The sequence below is a fragment of the Cornus florida genome, unplaced genomic scaffold, assembly GCF_030987335.1.
Source record: "Cornus florida cultivar Cherokee Brave unplaced genomic scaffold, ASM3098733v1 CherokeeBrave_3.0.0_Hap2_Chr07, whole genome shotgun sequence".
NCBI classification, from domain to species: domain Eukaryota; kingdom Viridiplantae; phylum Streptophyta; class Magnoliopsida; order Cornales; family Cornaceae; genus Cornus; species Cornus florida.
The window spans coordinates 8,129,421-8,150,741 of record NW_026775577.1 but is presented as its reverse complement, the minus strand read 5'-3'; the positions used below and the strand labels follow the sequence as shown (position 1 = coordinate 8,150,741).

The 21,321-nt window shown below is 36.3% G+C and overlaps 1 protein-coding gene and 2 pseudogenes across 1 annotated transcript; all 3 read right to left on the bottom strand.

The window, feature by feature from the left end:
• Positions 1–6,445: 6,445 nt before the first annotated feature.
• On the bottom strand, positions 6,446–9,468 carry LOC132315998 (receptor-like protein kinase FERONIA; annotated as a pseudogene).
• Positions 9,469–15,141: 5,673 nt separating this feature from the next.
• LOC132315999 (protein RALF-like 33) lies at positions 15,142–15,842 on the bottom strand. Its single transcript, XM_059814482.1, has one exon. The coding sequence runs from the start codon at positions 15,730–15,732 to the stop codon at positions 15,376–15,378; it is 357 nt and encodes a 118-aa protein (XP_059670465.1). The 5' UTR covers positions 15,733–15,842; the 3' UTR covers positions 15,142–15,375.
• Positions 15,843–18,255: 2,413 nt separating this feature from the next.
• On the bottom strand, positions 18,256–20,143 carry LOC132316200 (receptor-like protein kinase FERONIA; annotated as a pseudogene).
• Positions 20,144–21,321: the final 1,178 nt, after the last annotated feature.

The window sequence follows — 21,321 nt, the reverse complement described above, 5'->3', positions numbered from 1 at the left end:
AGTTGGGAGATGGTGGGAAGGTTATGTTGAGGAGCGTTTGGTTGTCTTTGAAGTTGATGATGAATTCTTTGATGAGTGAAGCAACTTGTGGTTGGATTGAAGAAACGGTTAAGAAGGCACTGAAGTTGTTTAAAAGAGTGTAGTGATTGGAGGTGACGGAGAAGAAGGATTGGGTGGGGTTGAGGTTGAGGTCGAGGTCGAAGTAGGTGGTAGGGTAGAAGTAGAGGCGGAGGAACTTGGGGCCGGCGGTGATAGGGAAGGTGTAGGTGAATGGGGAATAGAAGATACGGGCGGTCATAAAGAGGACTTGAGGGATGGGAGGGCCGTGGTAGGAGGCGGTGGAAGCTGCTGAAATGTTGAGGTCAGTGTTAGAGAGTGAGAAATTGGTGTCGCTATCCCAGTTGCGGTCGTCCGATGAAGTGGTGTTGGAGGATGAATTGCAGTTGAGGAGGACATAATACATGGAAGTGTAGGGTGGTATAGTGGTGGCAGTGGGGAGGAGGAGAAAGATGGCAAAGATGTAAAGCGTGAAGGTAATCATTGGTGGGAAGTAATTATGGAAGCTAAAGATTGATTGGGAAATGAATTATATTATATTGTTTCAAGTGATACTTATATATTCTTTTTATATTTATAGTGTTATAAAATGAGCTTAAAAATTAAAAAATATAAGGAGTAAAATTAAATGTTGAAATTTCAAATGCTAATCAAAAGTTTATGTGCCAGAGAAGACACACAAACATAATATATATATATATATATATCATTGTTGGATATATGATTTAACGGTTTTGTGTGGCATTGCATTCTCCATTAAGGACAATACTTGGTCCAACCTAGGTTGGATGAACTTCATCCAACCTGATTACGTGGCCCAATAGAATTGCGACACTTGTCTAAAATTAGTATTAAATTAAATTGGGCATTGCCCATCAATTTTCGGTATAACCCATTAATGTGAGATTTGTTTTTTTTAATGAGGAAGAAGAACGTGGAGGTGAAAAAGAAAGGACTGCTAATATTATCTCCCATTCCCCCCTCTCTCTACAACTACAACTACAACATTACATTCCACAGCCTACGCCCACTTGCCCCTCCCACTCCGCCCACCCAACCCCTCCCCCTCCGCCCACCCAACCCCTCTCCATCACCAACTATAATCTCTCTCTCCTCCGCTCCCTCAACGTTCCACCGCTGTAAATCGAGAACAGGCGCAGCCAAGAACAGGTGCGGCAATACAGGTGCAGGAAAGAGCAGCGAGAAGAAGGTAACGCATGTAATACCCCTAATTTTAAAAGGATATTTTTGGTATTTTATTTGTGATTTAATTGTCGTTTTATTTGATTAATTGTTTCCTTGTTTACTGTGTTTCTTTCATGGTTATTTAAATTTGATTTTGTTTTAACTAATTGATTAAAGTGTTTGTTTTCTTTTATTGTAAATTGTTTTAGATTAAATAGGTTTTATTTGTTTTCAATTGACTTAATTGATAATTGGTTTTATTTAATTATTTTTCTTTGAAGTATTGTAAGTGTTAATTAATTAAATAAGCTAATTGGTTTAAATTAGGATAAAATTAGGATTGTTTTCTTTTCTGTACGTCCACGTTGTAGCCGACTTAAGATTGGTGTAGAATTTGACTTAGGGTTTTACATGGTGCCTATATATATTGTATTATACGTATGTTTAGGGTTACAACCAAAACCCTATTCATGTATACAGTGAGACAGAGGGAAACAGAGAAGCAGGGAGGAAAACTTGAGAGGTTTATAGAAATGTTCAAGGAGAAAGGAGTGGAGTGCTTCTGGGTAGAACCAAGAGCACCGGAGGTGTGGAACAGGAGTCTTGGTCGTGGACAGAAGCATCGGAGACAGTGGGTTAGAGTTTCAAATCTGAAACTCAAAGGCAAGTCTTGTTCTTCTCCTTCCCTTTAATTCGTGTTCTGTGCATGCCTGTTTAGACTCCAGGGATTAATTAAGCATTAAAACAGATTAAATTGAAATTAATATCAATCTTGGAAGCATGGTTGAATCAACTATTAAATCGTTGTATGAATCTGTTTTGTATGTAGGAAGTTGCTCTGTTAAGAATCTGGTTGCATGGGTTTTTAAACTTGTTAGCCTTATGTGTCTTGGAATAAATGCATGATTTTTAATTAATTTTAGGACATCAATTGAACTCTAGAATAAGTTATAAAAATTGTACAGAGCCTTTGAACCCCACCGGAGATGAAGAAGATGATCAAACTACGCGCAAACGGGTCACAGGGGAGTAAAGCCGACTCACCACAAGAGTGGAGCCGCTAAAGGTGTAGAGCTGGCTCCACTTGTGGTGGAGGCGGCTCCACCAAGGGGGAGGCGGCTCCTCTTTTGTTTTTTTTGTTTTTTCCACGTTCTGCCTTCAGTTTGGACTGTAGGGAGGTTTCTAGGTTGGTTCCGGGGATGTGGATGTATAATTATTACAGAGATGTATAAACTATTGGAAAGCATGTTAATGATATTATGTTGAAGCATGCATAAAGATAAGGTTCAACATTAAACCTGTTTGGGGAACAGTGGATGATAGGATTGAAACTAGTATACTGTACTTACTATTTTCTGAAACAGTTGGGATTCTTTGTTTAAATTAAAGACATTAAATATGTCTTAACTGTATACAAGTATATAGTCATTGATCTAGAAACATAAATCTGTTTAGCTGGAATTAATTGATGATTACCTTTTCCGTTGATTGCATTAATTATGGTTCTGTTTGGAGGAATTAAATGTGCAGTTTTATTTCATGTATTTAAATGACTAGAACTGGGATTCTAAAATTGTTATTGGATGCATAATTTAGTCATACACATGTTAAACTGTAATTATGCAAATTTTGGAGAAAGGTTGATTAGTATCTGATACTGTTTTCATCAACTGTGTTAACTGGAGGAGCTAAATGTACAGTCTTTTCATTTATATCAAGAACTGTAATGGGATATCTAAATGTTATATTGGATACATAAATTGGTTGTGTACAGGCTAAACTATATTTATGTCTATTCTGGGATGTGGTTAATAAGTAATTATACTGTGTTATTAACTATGGAAACTGGAGGATGGTATGCGCCGGTATGGGACGGTGTCATACTAGGTACGGATTAGTTCAGACACTAAGCCCTACCTAAATTTGGATTAAGGTATGGATTAATCATAAAGGTTAAGTCCATCACCTACATGTGTCATATCAATTGTGAATTGAATGACCTACTATGGTTTCAGGATGGAGTTGTTATACATATATCAGACCACTACACAGATGGAAGGTATACTGTATTAGGAGGAGTAAGGACTTTATATAAATATTATATGGTGCCGTGATATGAGCTTGAGTCTCATGACCATGGTTAGGGTGCGTATATCGCTTAGGATGGATAACTGAATGTACGTGTTGTTCCCTGGTAAGTCTAGGTACTCATGCCCACCTTAGGGTGCGTATTTGCATGTTACCTTCTATTCAGGCTGAGACAAACCTACTGGACTAGCGAGCGTCCTATAATGTGTAATATATACATATATGGACTACTCTAGATATTGTTGAATCTTCCTAGGATGTATCTGCATATCGGATTACTGTTTGGATTGTAGTAGATCAGGACTTGCAAGTGGGCCTGACCCACTTCTTTATTTTTTAGGTGTTCGTCTGTTCCAGGGTTAGAGCTTGGACATGCAGAGCAGATACAGATATTCATTCCTCTGACTATGTAGGAATCTTCTTTATGTTAGCTTTAGACTTTGTTTCTCTTATTTCAAGTTTCAGTTTAAGAATCTTTAATAAGGGGTCCAATGAATGGATTTCCAAGTTGTAGACCTATGGAGTTTAGATTTAAGAGATTTCAATAATTATATTATTTTAAGGATTTTCAATTAGCATTCTTTTAGCTTATTATTTTTATTTCTTATTTTATCTTGTATTCTGTGTTCGTTTACATATTAATTGTTTGATATTTCCCTCGGGTTTGGGCCTAGGCCTGATCAACCCGTGTCTCGGATCCGAGGGATATCATAACGTATGCGCGCGTGTGAAGCGCGTTAGATCTAAGCGCAATGGCGCGTGAGGCTCATGAGGCGCATGAGGCGACAGCAGTGAGCGATGAGGTTAGTGGCTCTTTGGTGCATGATGGAGATCGACGGCTGCAAGGAAAATAGTGGAACGACAGTGGTGACTGACTGAGCAGCGACAGAGAGCAGACGAGGACGACAGTGGGCGAGATCTCTTGAGCACGTTGCTTCCCGTGCCACTTCCTTCTCCACCAAAAGCGACGGAGCCACTGGAGGAGCTTGTGATTTGCCTACATCCAATACCGGTGGTGGCGGCGACGAGGAAGGGGGCGATGATGTTTGGGCAAATAGGTTTGTAATTGGTGATAGTTGTGGGTTTGTCATTGCTGTGATGTTCGCCACTGCAGATTTTTGGAGAGATGAGAGAAAAATGAGTTATACTCGAAAATTGATGGGCAATGCCCAGTTTAATTTAATACTAATTTTAGATAGGTGTCGCAATTCTATTGGGCCACGTAACTAGGTGGGATGAAGTTCATCCAACCTGAGTTAAACCCAATTATTGTCCCTCCATTTATTTGTAGAGAAAAGTAAGTAATCACATTCAGATATAATGGAGCATATTTAAAATAAAGGTAAATATGGTGCACCAATTAGTAGACTTTCTCTAAACAAAATTAGGGCTTAGTCACAAAATCATTCTAGGTATTAGGCTAACATACAAAAAAGCAATGCATTATTCCCATTTTAATTGCCAAATCTCAAATGCTGCATTGGATGTCATAAACTTTTTGATGATAGAAGAAAATTCTCAGTAACCATGACCCCAAAAGAAAATTGGGGCATCTTAAATCATTTTTTATCCTTATACCCCCACCATACAGATTAATATTCAAACATTACGATTAAGGATAATAATGTCACTTCACATTTTATTCTCTGTCCCAAAAAGAATGTCTCTTTAAAAAATTGGTATGATAAACCTATATGTATGCCTCTTTCAGCCTTCATTTTGGTAAAGGCCTTTATATTATTCCCAAGTGTTGCTAGTTGCCAATTCCTTTCATAGTCTCATTTAAGCAAAATCTAAATCTATCAAAGACCAACCCCCTTTGTGTTATTTTTTTCCTTCAAGATGATCAAACAAACAGAACAAACAGATTTTTTAGGAAGAGCAAGTCAGAATTTAAAAGTGAGAAGCAATACATGAGTCTCTGCTGATGATACATTTCATCCATGTATATAAAATTTAGGGGGAACTAAAACAGAAAAACAAATACAGATTAAAATGACCTGTCACTATCAAAACCTCAAGATGTATGAAGTCGGATCCAACTGAAACAATTAAAACTCAAAACGGAAGACTTTTTCTAGATGAAATGATGGTTGGAAGTCAAAATTCTCAACGTATCGTCAACCCTTGCACAACAGCTTGTGTGTCGTCTTCAGTTATCTTGTTAGCTTGGATGGTACTAATGACATTCGCAATATTAGTCTGCCAACATACAACACCAAATGAATGACTTGCCGGAACAATTTAAAAATAAATTAAATTTGAAAAATAAATTATGAACTAGCCATTGATGACCTTGGCCAAAGATATTGGCATTGATTCACCCGAGAATGACCTAGCCATTGAAGCAACAGTAATCTAAATTATGGGCCAAGATTTGGGCCTTTAGAATGGGCTTAGTCGACCTTGTAGGTGGTTCTACTTCTTCCCACCGTATTTTTGGTGTTTTGTAGATTTTGTTGGGATAGGCCTTTGGACCTAGTTGGGCCATTATTGAGGTTGTGTTTTTTTTTTTTTTTTTTTTTTCTCTCTTTCTCTCTCTCTCTTTTCTTAGAGCATGTGTATCAACCCCACAACACAACTACCATTCAAATTAAGAGTACGGTTTGAAAGCTAGACCTCAATCCCTGCAAAGTTAGGGACTCAATTATTGCCTTTGATTAATAGAAAAGGAAAAAAAGAAAAAAATTTGATGACCAACCTACTTAGGTTTAGCCTAGATCATATAAGCTCTCCTCCTCTTTGGGAGGTTGAGTGTTCGAGACTACAAAAATATATACTGTGTATTTACTTAAACTTTCAAAAAACATAGAAATAAAATTCAACTGGCAGTTACCGGTGTATTTTTATGGGATCACTGGATTTTTTTCCTCGTTATATTCTCTAGCTTTTGTGTAAGAAAGAGAAGACAAAAAAAAATGCCATCTTACAAATTTTTATTTTTTATGAGATTTTTTATTCTGTTTTTTTTCCTTTGATTAAATTATGTTATCTTAGGGTAAATACTATCAAATGCATCAATGGTTGCTTGGATAAAGTGATAAAATATGGGAGTTCAACTTTTTTATACATCCAATCAAAATTTTACCAAGTATAATATGGAAAATGAATTTCACAGTTAAACTCCAAAATCCAGCACGAGCACGTATTAGACTTTCATTCAGAAATTATTATACATATTTCATCAACAATTATTATTATTATTATTATTTTACATTTAAATAAATGTGTTAAAAAAATACTACGTAATCAACACTCCGTCCACTGCTACACATCGTTGAGGCGTTGATATAATCAACTGCCTTTTGAACTAGATACGTATTCAATTGGTCCAAAAAATACGTCGTCGTCCGTCGTCGTTGTCTCTTCATATCCACGAAGAGGAACAGAGGGACTAATAGGGGATCCATACACACTCATCACATTATTCTTACCAAACTCATCTCCACCGCTGATATTCCTATTAACATCCTCTTGCAATTGCAATGCAAACTCAAGACCCCACACAACATCATTTATTGATGGCCGTTCGATCCCATGATCACGCAAGCAACTACAAGCAATCTCCCCAAATTTCCTTAAACACTCTGGTGCAATCTGACCCCTCAGATGTGGATCCACGATCTGATCAAGGTTCCCTTTTCGACAACAACACCGGCCCCACTCAGCCAAATTCACTTGTTTCCTTGGCAAACTTGTAACAATTGGTAACCTAGCACACAACAATTCTAACAATACCACTCTGAACGAGTACACGTCAGACTTTTCCGTCAATTGTTGTAGTCGATAATATTCGGGGTCCAAATACCCGAAACTACCCTTCACCACGGTGCTCACATGGGACATCCCAATGGGACCCTTTTTTGACAACCCAAAATCAGAAAGCTTGGCGGCCCATTTCTCATCCAACAAAATGTTGGTTGATTTTACATCGCGGTGAATGATCGTATGCTTCACACCAGTATGAAGGTAGTTCAGTCCACGTGCAGCACCTATGCTGATCAGAAGGCGCTGATTCCACGAGAGAGGAGGGTGGTTTGATTTGTAGAGATGATCACGGAGAGTCCCACGGGCCATGTAATCATACACCAAGATCATCTCACCATCATCAACACAGTAACCAAGCAGAGACACCAAATGGTGGTGTCTCAGCTTTGAGAGCATTACGATCTCCGTTTGAAACTCGTGGGCCGTTGCCTTGATTCAGGATTCAACCGTTTGACCGCAACTGCGATGGGAGCAGTATCGTTGTCTATGAACCCTTTATACACATTACCAAATCCTCCAGTGCCGATAACAAAATTGTCGTCAAAGTTGCATGTAGCTGATTTAATCTCGGCGAGCGAGAAGCGTCGGCAGAGATCGGACGGCAGTGATAAAACATGATACTTCGTTGACTCCGTTGACCTTGACGCCACTGAAATTGTGCCAAAGCCTTTGACTCTTCTCCATTCCCGGAAAATGACGTAACCCAAAATTGACATTGCTACTATCCCTCCAATTACACCTCCGACAATCACCCCAATGAGCAACGAGCGTTTACCGGTAGATGTCACCGGTATCTTCGGTTTCAGTTCCGGTGTTTCAGATACCACCAAATCAGGATTAGGTCGGGCGAGAATACCGTCTGATCGGTTCAATTTGAACAATTCCACACCATTCAGATTTGCATCACATAATTCAGGTTTGTCTTCGACTTTAGGGTGCATCTCGAGCCACAAGTCCTGCTTGATCCGGCGACCACCAACATCCGGGACCCGCACAACATAGTCTCTGTAAACCGGAATACTATTACCACCACTCCAAAAAATCACATCCGCTATATCTTCAGCCGTCTGATTGTTAAGATATATAGTGAACACCCTCTGATTAATTTTAGTCCCCTCCACCGTAAAATCGCAGAAATGAAGTCTCACAAGATAATCAAACCCTGAATCAACACCAAAACTCCATGTCAAATTGTAGTGTAAACATAGGTTGCCCATAACCCTTGCGGTGTTATAAACCATCTCAGGTGCAGTGTAAGCCGGTGTTGCCGAACCGTAGTGGATCGGACCATTCCCGCGAGTTGACACCCCGAAACCACCAATTATATACGAGTCATCTAGTTCCCACGTCCGAAACATGCCGGTGTCATCGTTAACGCTGACGGTATTACCGCCGACGTTTAACTGGTAAAGGGTTTCAAGAACTGTGCTGCTATCAAAATAATAGGGATAATCAACACCGGCGCGTGTGATGGCTTCATCATTGCCATGCATATAGAGCTTATCCGGCATGGAAAGGAGTTCGATACCGTTGATAAAGGCGTAAGAGTTGGGAGATGGTGAGAAGGTTATGTTAAGGAGTGTTTGGTTGCCTCTGAAGTTGAGGATGAATTCTTTGATGAGGGAAGCAACTGGTGGTTGGATTGAAGAAACGGTTAAGAAGGCACTGAAGTTGTTTAAGAGAGTGTAGTGATTGGAGGTGACGGAGAAGAAGGATTGGGTGGGGTCGAGGTCGAGGTCGGAGTAGGTGGTGGGGTAGAAGTAGAGGCGGAGGAACTTGGGGCCGGCGGTGACAGGGAAGGTGTAGGTGAATGGGGAGTGGAAGATGCGGGCGGTCATGAAGGGGACATGGGGGACGGAGGGATCTTGGTGGGAGGCGGTGGAGGGTGAAGAAGTGTTTGGTGAGGTGTTGGAGAGTGAGAATTTGGAGAGGACATCGCCGTCCCAGTTGCGGCCGTTGGAGTCGGTAGTATTGGTGGAGGAGCCGCAGTTGAGGAGGACATAAAAGGTGGGAGTGTAGGGTGCTGCTGTGGTGGCGATGGTGGTGAGGAGAAGGACGGTGAAGAGGTAAAGAGTGAAGGTGAGCATTGGTGGTAAGTAATCGTGGAATTTATTGATTGGGAAGTGAATTATGTTGAGTGCAATGAAGAGTCTTGGTGCATAGTCTTTGAGTTGGGATTGATATATAGATCGATATTTTTGAGTGTCAATTTAGATGTGCGATTTTGGACCCAACATTCTAAATTATTTCAACTTTTTTTGACAAATGTGAATAAAAAATTAAAAAAAAAAAATAAAACAAAAATAAAACAAAACAAAAATGTTTTAGATGGTTATTTATCTTCGGAAGAAGAAAAATGTGAGAACTATTACGGGGTGTATATAAATAAAGCATTTATAAATATTGCAACAGTTCCAAAATAGTAACGCTCTAGATAGATACAATTCTGTAGTGAATTATTCATATTTAATTATTGAATTGAAATAAATAAATTATTCAATTTTATCTTTTAATTTATGAATTAAAATGAAGAGTTCATGGTGAAAAAATTCTCTTAAAAGCATTACTTGTAAACTTATTTATTAGAAGGGTCATGAACATTTTATATTTAATTATTAAATTAAAATAATTTTTTGAAATATATAATAATTTAAATAAATTATTTAATACATAGGTCGTGTTTATTATATAGAAGCATGAGTTAGTGATTCTAGGCGACACAGGAGAAAGAAGTATTGGATTGGGTCAAGACTGAGGGTAGAAGCATTGACGGAGCAATTTGGAGCCGCAGGTGGTGATGGGAAGGTGCGAGTGAATGACAGGAGTCAAGGACGGAGTAAGAGAAAATTACTTTCATAATCATCTAATTTTTTAATAAAATTAAATTTAAAAAATATATGAAAATTTTAATTTTTGTAAAAAGTTATATGAACTTACACTAATACCCTCTCTTTTAGCACGAGTTTTATATTGGTCAAACCATAAAATCATCATTTTCTTTAACCTTTCGGAAAAAATTTTATTGGCCTAATCAAGAATTTATTTTTTATTTTGCTTTTCGCCATTAAGTTTCATCTAACAAAGGACTGAGTTTAAGTAATTTCATGGCCTAATCAAGAATTTATTTTGCGTCAAAAACTTGATGCTTAAAATAAAATGTAATTCGCGAGCGCACGAATTTATTGGAGTATAGATATGATCGACAAAAATGAGGTCGAACCCAAATAAATGCTTTTAAAAAAACACTAATATGAATCAAAACTAATTTAAGTGTAATCTACCAATTTGATTTGAATAATGGATTTGTTATACTAACATGCAAGAAATAAAAACAATACAATTGAAATCAATTTAAAGAAAATACTAAGGTATAGGATTCCACCACCATTAACCTCATAAAATTTTAATTTTTCATTTATCAATTTACAAAGGTAAGAGAAACAATTCTAGTGTCACTCTGCTACTTCCTAATTCAAGATTAGATTTTTCTTGGCTTAAAATAGTAATATTCAAAGCATCAAATGTATCCAACTTAATGAAAAACACAAGATCAAAGATTATTACTCAAATAAGGATTAATTATAATAATTTCTAATTACTAATAATATATTATATTAATGATAAAAGAAACTTAAAATAATTAAAGAGAAGTGAAAACCAAATATATTAAAATCATATAAGTAGAAATCAATAAATGAAACTCTCCTTTTGCTTTCGGCTGACACAATCCATTCCCCCATCATTCTCTTTTCTTCGTTCTTATTTTATCTTTCCTTTTACTTTCTCGATCTTATCCCGTTTCGTGCACAATGCATACATATATATATATATATATATATATATTCATTATATGATACATTCTGATGATGTGGCGCTTGGCAGGCCGGTGATGATGTGGCTGGATGGCGGACCTGGCTGCTGACGAAACGCTGCTGATGTGGCACTTGTTTGTTTAAGATTCAAAAATTCCAAATCCTCTTAAATGTAAGGATAAGACCCAACTAATTCTTCTGGAGCTTTGCTCATGCTCAATGTTGACTGAAAAAATATATAATCTCTTTTACAATGTAGTCAACCTTCACTTGTTTCCAGTTTTATTCCAGAATTGGTATTTTATCCCTAATAATTTAAAAATATAAAAACATTAATTAATTAATTAAATTAAATTAAATAAAGTACTAATAAATATGATTTTGGGAATAAAATATGTAAGAAATATGAGTTCATAAGGACTCCCAGAGAGTGAATTCCGGTGAGTCGGCATGGGGTGGTTGTGCTCAGCCATGCAGGTGACAATAAACATGTTCGAGTTAGATCTGTTCCGCTACGGCGCCGCTTCCTGCCACAAATCACCGCCGTTCATTGGCAACCGCCACCTCTCTCTCTAAGATTTGGATTTGAATTTAATTCTTTTTTCTTCATCTATTTGTGAAATTTTCACTCATCTGTCACTAAGATTTAGGGTATTCGCTTAGAAAGAGATCAAAGTGGGTTTACCCCGCCGTCTTTGCTCCAAGCTCGCCATCGCCGTTTCGAGCTTGCCTTCGCCATTCTCTCTTCAAGCAAATTGGGGAGGATCGAATACCGACGATGAGGAACTGTTCGGAATAGACCTTGTCATCGATGATGGACTGTCATCGATGTGCTTGGATTGAGCAAGGAGCTCTGTAGAATGGTGTGGGTGGTGACAGTGAGGAAGAAGAGATGTGAGGGCCGTGAATATGGAGAGATATGAGGGCGCCCGTGAGTATGGTGAGGGGTAATTTTGGATTTTACTGTTTTAGAAGACCTACTAACCCCATTCTTTACCAAAAATCTGACCGGTGATTAGTTGCAACATTGTAGTGTTTAGTGGGGAATTTATATGGACAAAATAAACTAAAGAGGTGTAATCAGCACCAAATCAAAACTAGGAAAGTGTTTTTTAGACTTTACCCAATCAGAAAATGATCACTTTCTTTAACCTTCTACAAAAAGAATTCCTTGGCCTAATCAAGAACTTATTTGTCTTTATTCAGTTTACTATTTTTTATTTTGCTTTTCGCCATTAATTTTTATCTAACAAAGGACTGAGTTTAAGTGATTTTTCTTTCTTTCTTTTTACCCTTTCACATTATTTCCACGCTACCAGATAGAGAGCATATATAGACATATGGTGGACAGATTGTTGATGCATTGAAGATCAATTTTTTTTTTTACTGAGATCATGAATAATCTTCAAGTGCTTTGAGAGAGACGTGAATGAAATTCATGTGCAGGACCATCTTGGATATACTGTAGATAGCAATGCTTTTGAATCGAATTATTGGTGGGCCAATTGTAGGGTTCCACATTTTGTTTTTTTGGTTGACGGAGAAGTCAAGTCGTCCTTGTTCCGGCACTTTGAATAAAAATTTAAAGAAATAATTACAATGGATCCTTGAGATTGGAACAAATATCAAATGAAAAAATATGATTTCAAAACCAGACACATAATATTAGAATTGTTATTCACTTTTATACTTTTCACTGGCTTACAAAGTAGCGAATTTTCTTCTGTATGGTTTTTAAATTCGATCATATCCATAATTTTTTTTTTGGGAAAATTACATATAAATGGAGTTAAAGTTCCATATTTACTTAAAGGCTGGGTCAAAATTCCATATTTCTCTAAAATGGATTGCTGAGGTGGCACATGGTTTTTTACTATTTAGAAATTGTGATTCCTAAAATACCCTTCCGCGAAGGTACAACTTTTTCTTCGAAGGTACTACTTTTTTGAACTGAAGGTACTACTTTTTGGCGTCTAGGTACCATGTTTTTTAAACACTCGTGAAGGTACTACTTTTTCTCCGAATGTACTACTTTTTTGAACTGAAGGTACTACTTTTTTTAACTGAAGATACTATTTTTTTATTAGGGAAGGGCATTTTAGGCACCACAATTTTTTAAACAGTAAAAAATCATGTGCCACCTCAGCAATCCATTTTAGAGAAATATGGAACTTTGACTCAGTCTCTAAGTAAATATGAAACTTTGACTCCATTTATATGTAATTTTCCCTTTTTTTTTTCAATCCTTTTTCTCACGTACATAGATTTTTCTCAAGTTTATGCCCTAACTTATACTTCAATCAACAAGAGAGAATCAAATAAAGTAATAATCTCGACTCCTATAACAAATAATCCTTCTAAACACCTGTTGGAAAATCTGAAATAGTGGTGTAAGATTGTACCTTCGCATACTCGCCAAACTGATCTCTCCTTTTCGTCGTTGCACTATTCACCGTCAGAAATTGCCGCACCAAGCACACTGCTATTGCACAACAAACTCTGTCTATTCTCCAACGCCAGAATGCAAATTATCTTCCGTTCAATTAGGTTTAATGCCATTAACATCCTTATTATGTTCCCCTTGCTCGTAAATGTAGTCGGAAAAGGACTGTTCCAGCTTCAATATCATTTTACTCATCAACAATTTCAAGAACTATCATTGCATAGCTGTAAACAACAGACTTACGGAACACCCTTCAAAAATCCTAAAAAAATACATCAATGTATGTAGTGTTTATCAAATTTATCATGGCGTTTTATTCAAGTTGAAGAGATCTTCAATCAAGGTGAAGCTATCAGGGTAGTGCGTGAAGATTGAATTCAAACCAAGGTGGAGATTATTGGGTTTGTGGATTGAATTCATGTGCAGAAGAAGGACATGTTCACTTGCGGTGTGTTAGGTAAATTAGTGACCCCAAATGGATCAAATCATTTTTTTTGGGAACCTGTTCATCTTTGGTAGTGAGCTCCATAATGGTGATTTTGTCAAGATGTTATTTTGGAATTGTGATTATTATGTAACTCGTTGTAGACAAGTTGTGAAATTATTGTCTAATAAGGAAATGTTTTTGAAGACTCAATAAATAGAGATGGGTTTTGGTAGAGAGATGATATGGGGAAAGATGTAAGGGGTTTGTGAGTGTTATAAGGAGGGGGGAATATATGTAATTTCGGAGTATAAAGATGTAGTATTAAAAGTGTGACGAGTGAGAGTGGGTGGGGGTTTTAATATCGGGTTGTATATTCTCTTTTTTAATTATAATATTAAAATTTCTCTCTTCATGGACGAAGTCCTAGAGTTTTGTGAACTATATAAAATATTGTATTATGCGTGAATGCGTATGATTATTATCTCAATATATGTTTGTTGATTAATGTGGTGATGATATTTCTGTTTTTTTTTTTTTTTTGGCTCTACGAAAACTGTTGGATCTGAATTTCGAGGACGAATTTTTTTTTTAAGCAGCGGAGATTGTGATGATATTTCTGTTGTGTAAGTGTGTTATGAAACATCCATTTAACTGTCAACAATAACCAACTAAAAAGTGGGTTATCAAACAGTTTCTTTTGCACCACCATCAACATAATACTCTGTTTTCTCTAGCCCAATTTAGCAAGAAACAAATAGCGTTTTTTGGACAAAAAAAATGTTGGGAGGTTTTATATCGAAATGAAGAATCCTTGTATTGCAACCTCGATGTAAATATTCCAGCCCCGAGCAACACCAACTGCAATTTGATATGATATTTTACATTTGGAGATCCATTATTATAGATGAACTTGTCGTGAGATAGCTTGTTTGTTCCTCTCATAACGGAAATCTAAAATAAGTTACTACATTGACATGGTAAGTCTATATCTGAATAATTATTACCGCTTTGGAACATAGGATTCATAAATTCATAAACAATGCCTCAACGTACTGATCATTCATTGTTCTTCTAATAACTGAAAATTAGTACTTGGTAAGACCTCCAATTTCAACCTTCACTAGTGGTCTGTTTGTTTCAAAGTGTTTTTCTTTTAGCTAGCGTGGCTAAGTAGTTTGGTAAAATTCAAAATTAAATATAACAATCATAAGAGCAGAAATATAGGTGTTGAAATTTCAAATGCTAATCAAAGCTCATGTGCCAGATATGTAAGCCTTGTGCTTGTTTCGGTGGGAGAAAAAAAAATTGAATGGACTTATAGAAGATATTGTATTATTTTCTCTGAAAGTGACTGTATTGAATTATTGAGAAGAGAAGGAAAGACATTTTATTATTATACTCAAAGAACAAAATGCACACAGTAATATACAAGAAGAAACCACTTGAAATTAAAAAGTAAAAAGAAACATGAAACCACAAAAGAAAGCCATACTCTTAATTTAATTCAGCGCGATTCAATTCAATTCATATGAGATTAAAGCAAAGATGATGATGATGATGAGGACGACGATGATTCGACCCGACCACACACACCATCAACCACGGCGACTGCATCGGTCGTAGGTGGTACAGCGATTATACTCATTCCTGCGTTTCCCGCAGTTAAATCTTTTTGTTGAATCACACACCGGATTCCTCGAACCTGCAGCCCTATATGAAAGGTATTTGCCTGTGTTAGCAAGAATTCTTCTGCTCACTTCTGATTCCATGAACTCCTCTTCATCTGTGAAGCATTCACCTATGCTGGCGTTGCACTGATCGGAGCTGATCATCATCGTGTTCTTGGTGTCCTCACCAGAATCTGCTATGCTTGTGCTTGTGCTTGTGCTGAGGAAAACAAGTACAACAGTGAAAGAGAAGTAGAGATATGGACTCTTCAATTCAATTCCCATATCTCTCTTTTTCTTCTTCCTCTCTTTAATTCAGATGAGTTTCTGTATGTGGGTGGACAAAGCCAGTCAGCTAGCATTAGTTATAGACTATAGTCTATTTTTTTAATTTGGATAAGAAATGAAAGGCTATGCTTTTTGTTTTACTAGTTGACTGGGGTCTTGGTGGCTAAAAACACTTTATTCTTTTAGTTTTGTAGCACCACCATATGGGCCAGTGCCACTTTGAGTCCAATAATGCAAGTTGTAAAGCATTGAATTGGGGATGTAACCTGTTCATTTTGTTGTTTACACGAAGTCTAGATCCTCTGATGAATGTGTAACCATGGTTGTAGCATTGGTTGCAATCCCCGTTGAATAGGTTTGGACTAATATCCGTGTAAGTTGATCGAACGAGTTAGTTGTCGGACAAAAAGAGACGAATCATGATTATAACGTATTGTAACATTTTTTAACGCACTTACATTTATTTTCAATGAAGAAATACAAATGTAGAATAAACGTACTAAATGCATTGAGATTTATGCTAATTTTGTGTGAGGAAGCAAAGATTTAAATGTATTTTAATGTATAAAATACATAGAGATTAAAAATAATGATGTATGTTTGATATACATATATATGTATATAAATGGGTCCACTCATATTAACTTACAAGAGAAACTCATTACTTAACTTATAAAAGAAGCTCATTAATTAACTTACAAAGAAAGTTCGTTATCTAGCTTACAAGAAAAGTTCCTTACTTAACTTATAAAAGAAGCTCATTACTTAACTTACAATGAAAACACGTTATCTAGCTTACAAGAGAAGCTCTTTACTTAGTTTACGGAAGAAGTCCATTTTTGAAGCTATATAGATATCATGTGAACTTTGTTTAAGAGATGTACCTGACAAGTGAAAAAATATAAAAATAAAAATCACTTTACTATTTTCTGTCTCACTATTGTTTGATCTTTCTCTAATTCTATCTCTTCTCGGTAAATCTATAACAATGTATTCTCAATAATTAATTCTCTTGTTAACCTTTTTCTAAAACAACCACACACTAGTTGATTGGTTTTTTTTTTCCGCTGTCCCTCCCATTAGGGTTGATAGATAAAGACTAGACTAGTCCCTACCACTTGACAGCAGTGAGGTGAAGACTCACAAGTCCACATTACATATTAGGACATGGGTCCGTGCTTTAATCGTGAAAACAAAGTTGTTTCTCCCGCGTCACTCTCAAAATAAAGTCTCTTTTTTCAATTTAATAGTTGTAATTTATTGATAAATTATTATGAAAAAAGAAATTGAATATTTCCCAAGTTATCCTTGAATTTTGAAAACTCTCTCTAACGTCAGTGTGTGAAACCAAATTTCCAATCATGCATGTGATCCTCCAATGTAGAAAATCTCTATCTCTAATTAACTTGCCATTAAATCCAAAAATTTGTCTATTTTGTTGTTTAACAATCACATGACTTTGTCTTTATGAAGTGATGTCTCCAACAAGGTTCAAGGGATAGAATTTTGCCCTAGTCAACTGAACCTATCAAGACGCACCTGATATATCATAAGTGAGGCAATTGCCCTAGTATTATATACTAGTAATTTTTTCTTTTTTGAATTGAAATTTTAATACTGCCCCACTAAAATTACAAAACAAAAAATTATTATTCTCCCCTCACCCCCAAACATAAATATTGATATTCTAGAATTAATAAATTGGGCAAACTTTGTAGATTAGCATTCAATTTTCCTATAAAAAGAAGATTAGTTGTTTTTGCAAAAAGTGCATTGACAAAGAACTTACCTAAAAAAAAATGTGCACTGACAAAGTGCAAGCAATCAAAGAAGTGAATAATGAAAAAGTTGAAGCTACAGTTACAGTGATATTAATTATGACGAACTAGATTTTTTTTTTTTTTTTTTCTCCGATTAAAAAAAGTTATAGGAGTAATAAGGTGCAACAATCAGTGGACTTTCTCTAAGCAAAACTAGGGCCTTTATTAGTCACAAAATGATTCGACCCATGATCAATAAGATATGATATATAATAATAATAATAAAACAACGTAAATGTAAGCGGAATCTCGTGTGCTCTTGGTTTTCCTTTTTAAGAGCAAATCGAAATAAAAAATAAAAAATATTCATCTAATAAATTAATAATACTTAAAAAAAATTAAAAGTAAATCACAATATTGATAGTTGTTAAAAACTTCTAAGTAATTTAGATTATAGGATTATATTATATTATTTATATATATATATTGTATAAATTAACATATATAAATAAATATATATATACAACATAATGATTCAATTAGATCTAACAAATTTAAAATCGAACCAAATTATTAGTAAATTGAACCAAACTATCTGATCCGAATTGGTCTTATTTAAATTTTTGCTTTTGGACCTAGTTGGGCCATCATTATTGGGGTAAGGTTAAGAACTCAATTATTGCATTTCATTAATAGAAAAGGAAAAGAAAGAAAAAGTTTTGACGACCAACCTACTTAGGTCTAGCCTGGATCGCATAAGCTACACACCGTCGATATAATCACTGCCCTTTAAACTAGATACGTATCCAATTGGTCTAAAAAATACATCCCCGTCCTCATCATCCATCGTGGTTGTGTCTCCATATCCACAAAGAGGAACAAGGGGACTAATATGGGACCCATACGTACCCATCACATGATTCTTACCAAACTCGTCTCCACCGTTGATATTCTTATTAGCTGCCTCTTGCAGCTGTAATACAAACTCAAGCCCCCACACAACATCATTCATTGATGGCCGTTCGATCCCATGATCACGCAAGCAACTATAAGCAATCTCCCCGAACTTCCTTAAACACTCTGGTGCAATCTGACCCCTCAGATGTGGATCCACGATCTGATCAAGGTTCCTTTTTCGACAACAACACCGGCCCCACTCCGCCAAATTCACTTGTTTCCTTGGTAAGCTTGTAACAATTGGTGACCTAGCACACAACATTTCCAACAATACCACTCTGAACGACTACACATTAGACTTTTGTGTCAATTGTTGAAGTCGGTAATATTCAAAGTCCAAATACACGAAACTACCCTTCACCTCGGTGCTCACATGGGACATCCCAATGGGACCCTTTTTTGACAACCCAAAATCAGAAACTTTGGCCACCCATTTCTCATCCAACAAAATGTTGGTTGATTTTACATCGCGGTGAATGATGTGTGCTTTACACCAGTATGAAGGTAGTTCAATCCACGTACAGCACCTATGCTGATCAGAAGGCGTTGATTCCACGAGAGAGGAGGGTGGTTTGATTTGTAGAGATGATCACGGAGAGTCCCATGGGCCATGTAATCATACACCAAGATCATCTCACCATCATCAACACAGTAACCAATCAGAGACACCAAATGGAGGTGTCTGAGCTTTGAGAACATTACGATCTTCGTTTGAAACTCGTGGGCCCCTTGCCTTGATTCCAGGACTCAACCATTTGATCGCAACCGCGATAGGAGCAGTATCATTATTCATGAACCCTTTATACACATTACCAAATCCTCCAGTGCCAATAACAAAATTGTCGTCAAAGTTGCATGTAGCTGATTTAATCTCGCCGAGCGAGAAGCGTCGGCAGAGATCAGACGGCAGTGATGAAACATGATACGCCGTTGACCCCGTTGACCTTGACGCCACTGAAATTGTGCCAAAGTCTTTGACTCTTCTCCGTTGCGGGAAAATGACGTAACCCAGAACTGACGTTGCTATATCCCTCCAATTACACCTCCCACAACCATCCAAATTGGCAACGAGCGTTTACCAGTAGATGTCAACGGTAACTTCGTGCTCGGGTTGGGTTCGGGTGTTTCAGATTCCACAATATCAGGATTGGCCCGGCGAGACTACCGTCAGATTGGTTCAATTTGAACAATTCCAAACCATTCAGAATCGAATCATAAATTTTATTTTGGTCTTCAACGTTAGGGTGCATCGCGAGCCACAAGTCCTGCTTGATCCAGCGACCACCAACTTCCGGAACCTGCACAACATAGTCTATGTAAACCGGAATGCTATTACCACCACTCCAGAAAATTACATCAGCTTTATCCTCAGCCGTCTGATTGTTAAGATATATAGTGAACACCCTCTGATTCTCTTTAGTTCTATCCGCAGTAAAATCGCAGAAATGAAGTCTCACAAGATAATCAAACCCCGAATCGACACCAAAACTCCATGTCAAATTACCACTAATTATATACAACTAATCAAACCCCGAATCGACACCAAAACTCCTTGCGCTATTATAAACCATCTCAGGTGCAGTGTAAGCCGGTGTTGCCGAACTGTAGTGGATCGGACCATTCCTGCGAGGTATCACCCCCAAACTACCACTAATTATGTACAAGTCATCTTGTTCCCACGTCCGAAACATGCCGGTGTCATCGTTAACGTTGACGGTATTACCGCCGACGTTTAACCGATAAAGGGTTTCAAGAATACTGTTTTGACTTAAAAAAATAGGATAATCTGTTGGAAATTTTATATATAAATAATAAAAATTATTTTATGGTACTATTCACTAAGTTTTTTAAAATAAGATTGCAACATGATTATGGATGCTTGATAGATTTGGTTGTACTGTCCAATTTTGTATTAATATCTAAGTTTTCATGATAAGAAAGGAGACCTAGGTTATGCTTGTTTGTAAAGAAGTCGTCCTCTATTCTTGTTATATATAAGGGGGTAAAGCGCTCTAATATTTTACAAAAATTTAGAAGATTATATGGATATTCTAAAGGTATATGTGCATTAATTATCAATCAATTACGAGTTTAAATTACTCTTTAATTAATTAAAGTATTCTTGATTTCTACATGGATTAATTTAATTAAAACCTAACAATTGGTATTAGAGCCAAATTAAAATTTATAGAATTCAAAATAGTAAAGATTGATTTATGATATAATATACTTGAATCGGTGCATTTAAAATTGCATTGGCTACCTAAACTTTACATTGATATGTAATTGATTTATATATATAAGCAATGTTTTGTTTCAAAATACCATAATCTATTATGTACGTGAGAAACCTTTTTTTTAAAGCATGAGTTTGTCATGCAATGTATCAGTTCCTTTATAAATTGTGCATGCTGATTGAGAATGTATAAACAATCAGTTTGTTATGCAGTGTATAAGTTATTTTCTTTATAAAATTTGCACGCCAAACGAGAAAACATATATATGTGTTTACTTCTACTGTATTGTGACCCAATTGTTTCTTTTGAAATCAAATTGAAAAGAAAAATTATAAATATTTGAATTTATAATTCCAATTTGGATTTGCCATCTATGTTGAATGATTTTACAACTATTTATATAAATGTGAATATCTGATTTTAAATATATATTCTCATAAACTATTTGAACATATTTTGAAAGAAATCAGGATTAAATATTTATTTAATTTGGTATTCAATCATATATTCATATACATGTATGGTAACTGATGCACTAATGTGTGGTTATCTAACCATTCATAAGCAATATATCATTATGTCCAAATAATTTGACATGGATGTACAATGAGACTAAATATCTTGATTTATGT

What these genes read in the sequence shown, in the direction of transcription:
- LOC132315999 (XM_059814482.1), bottom strand. Translation starts at nt 15,732, where the DNA reads ATGGGAATTGAATTGAAGAGTCCATATCTCTACTTCTCTTTCACTGTT.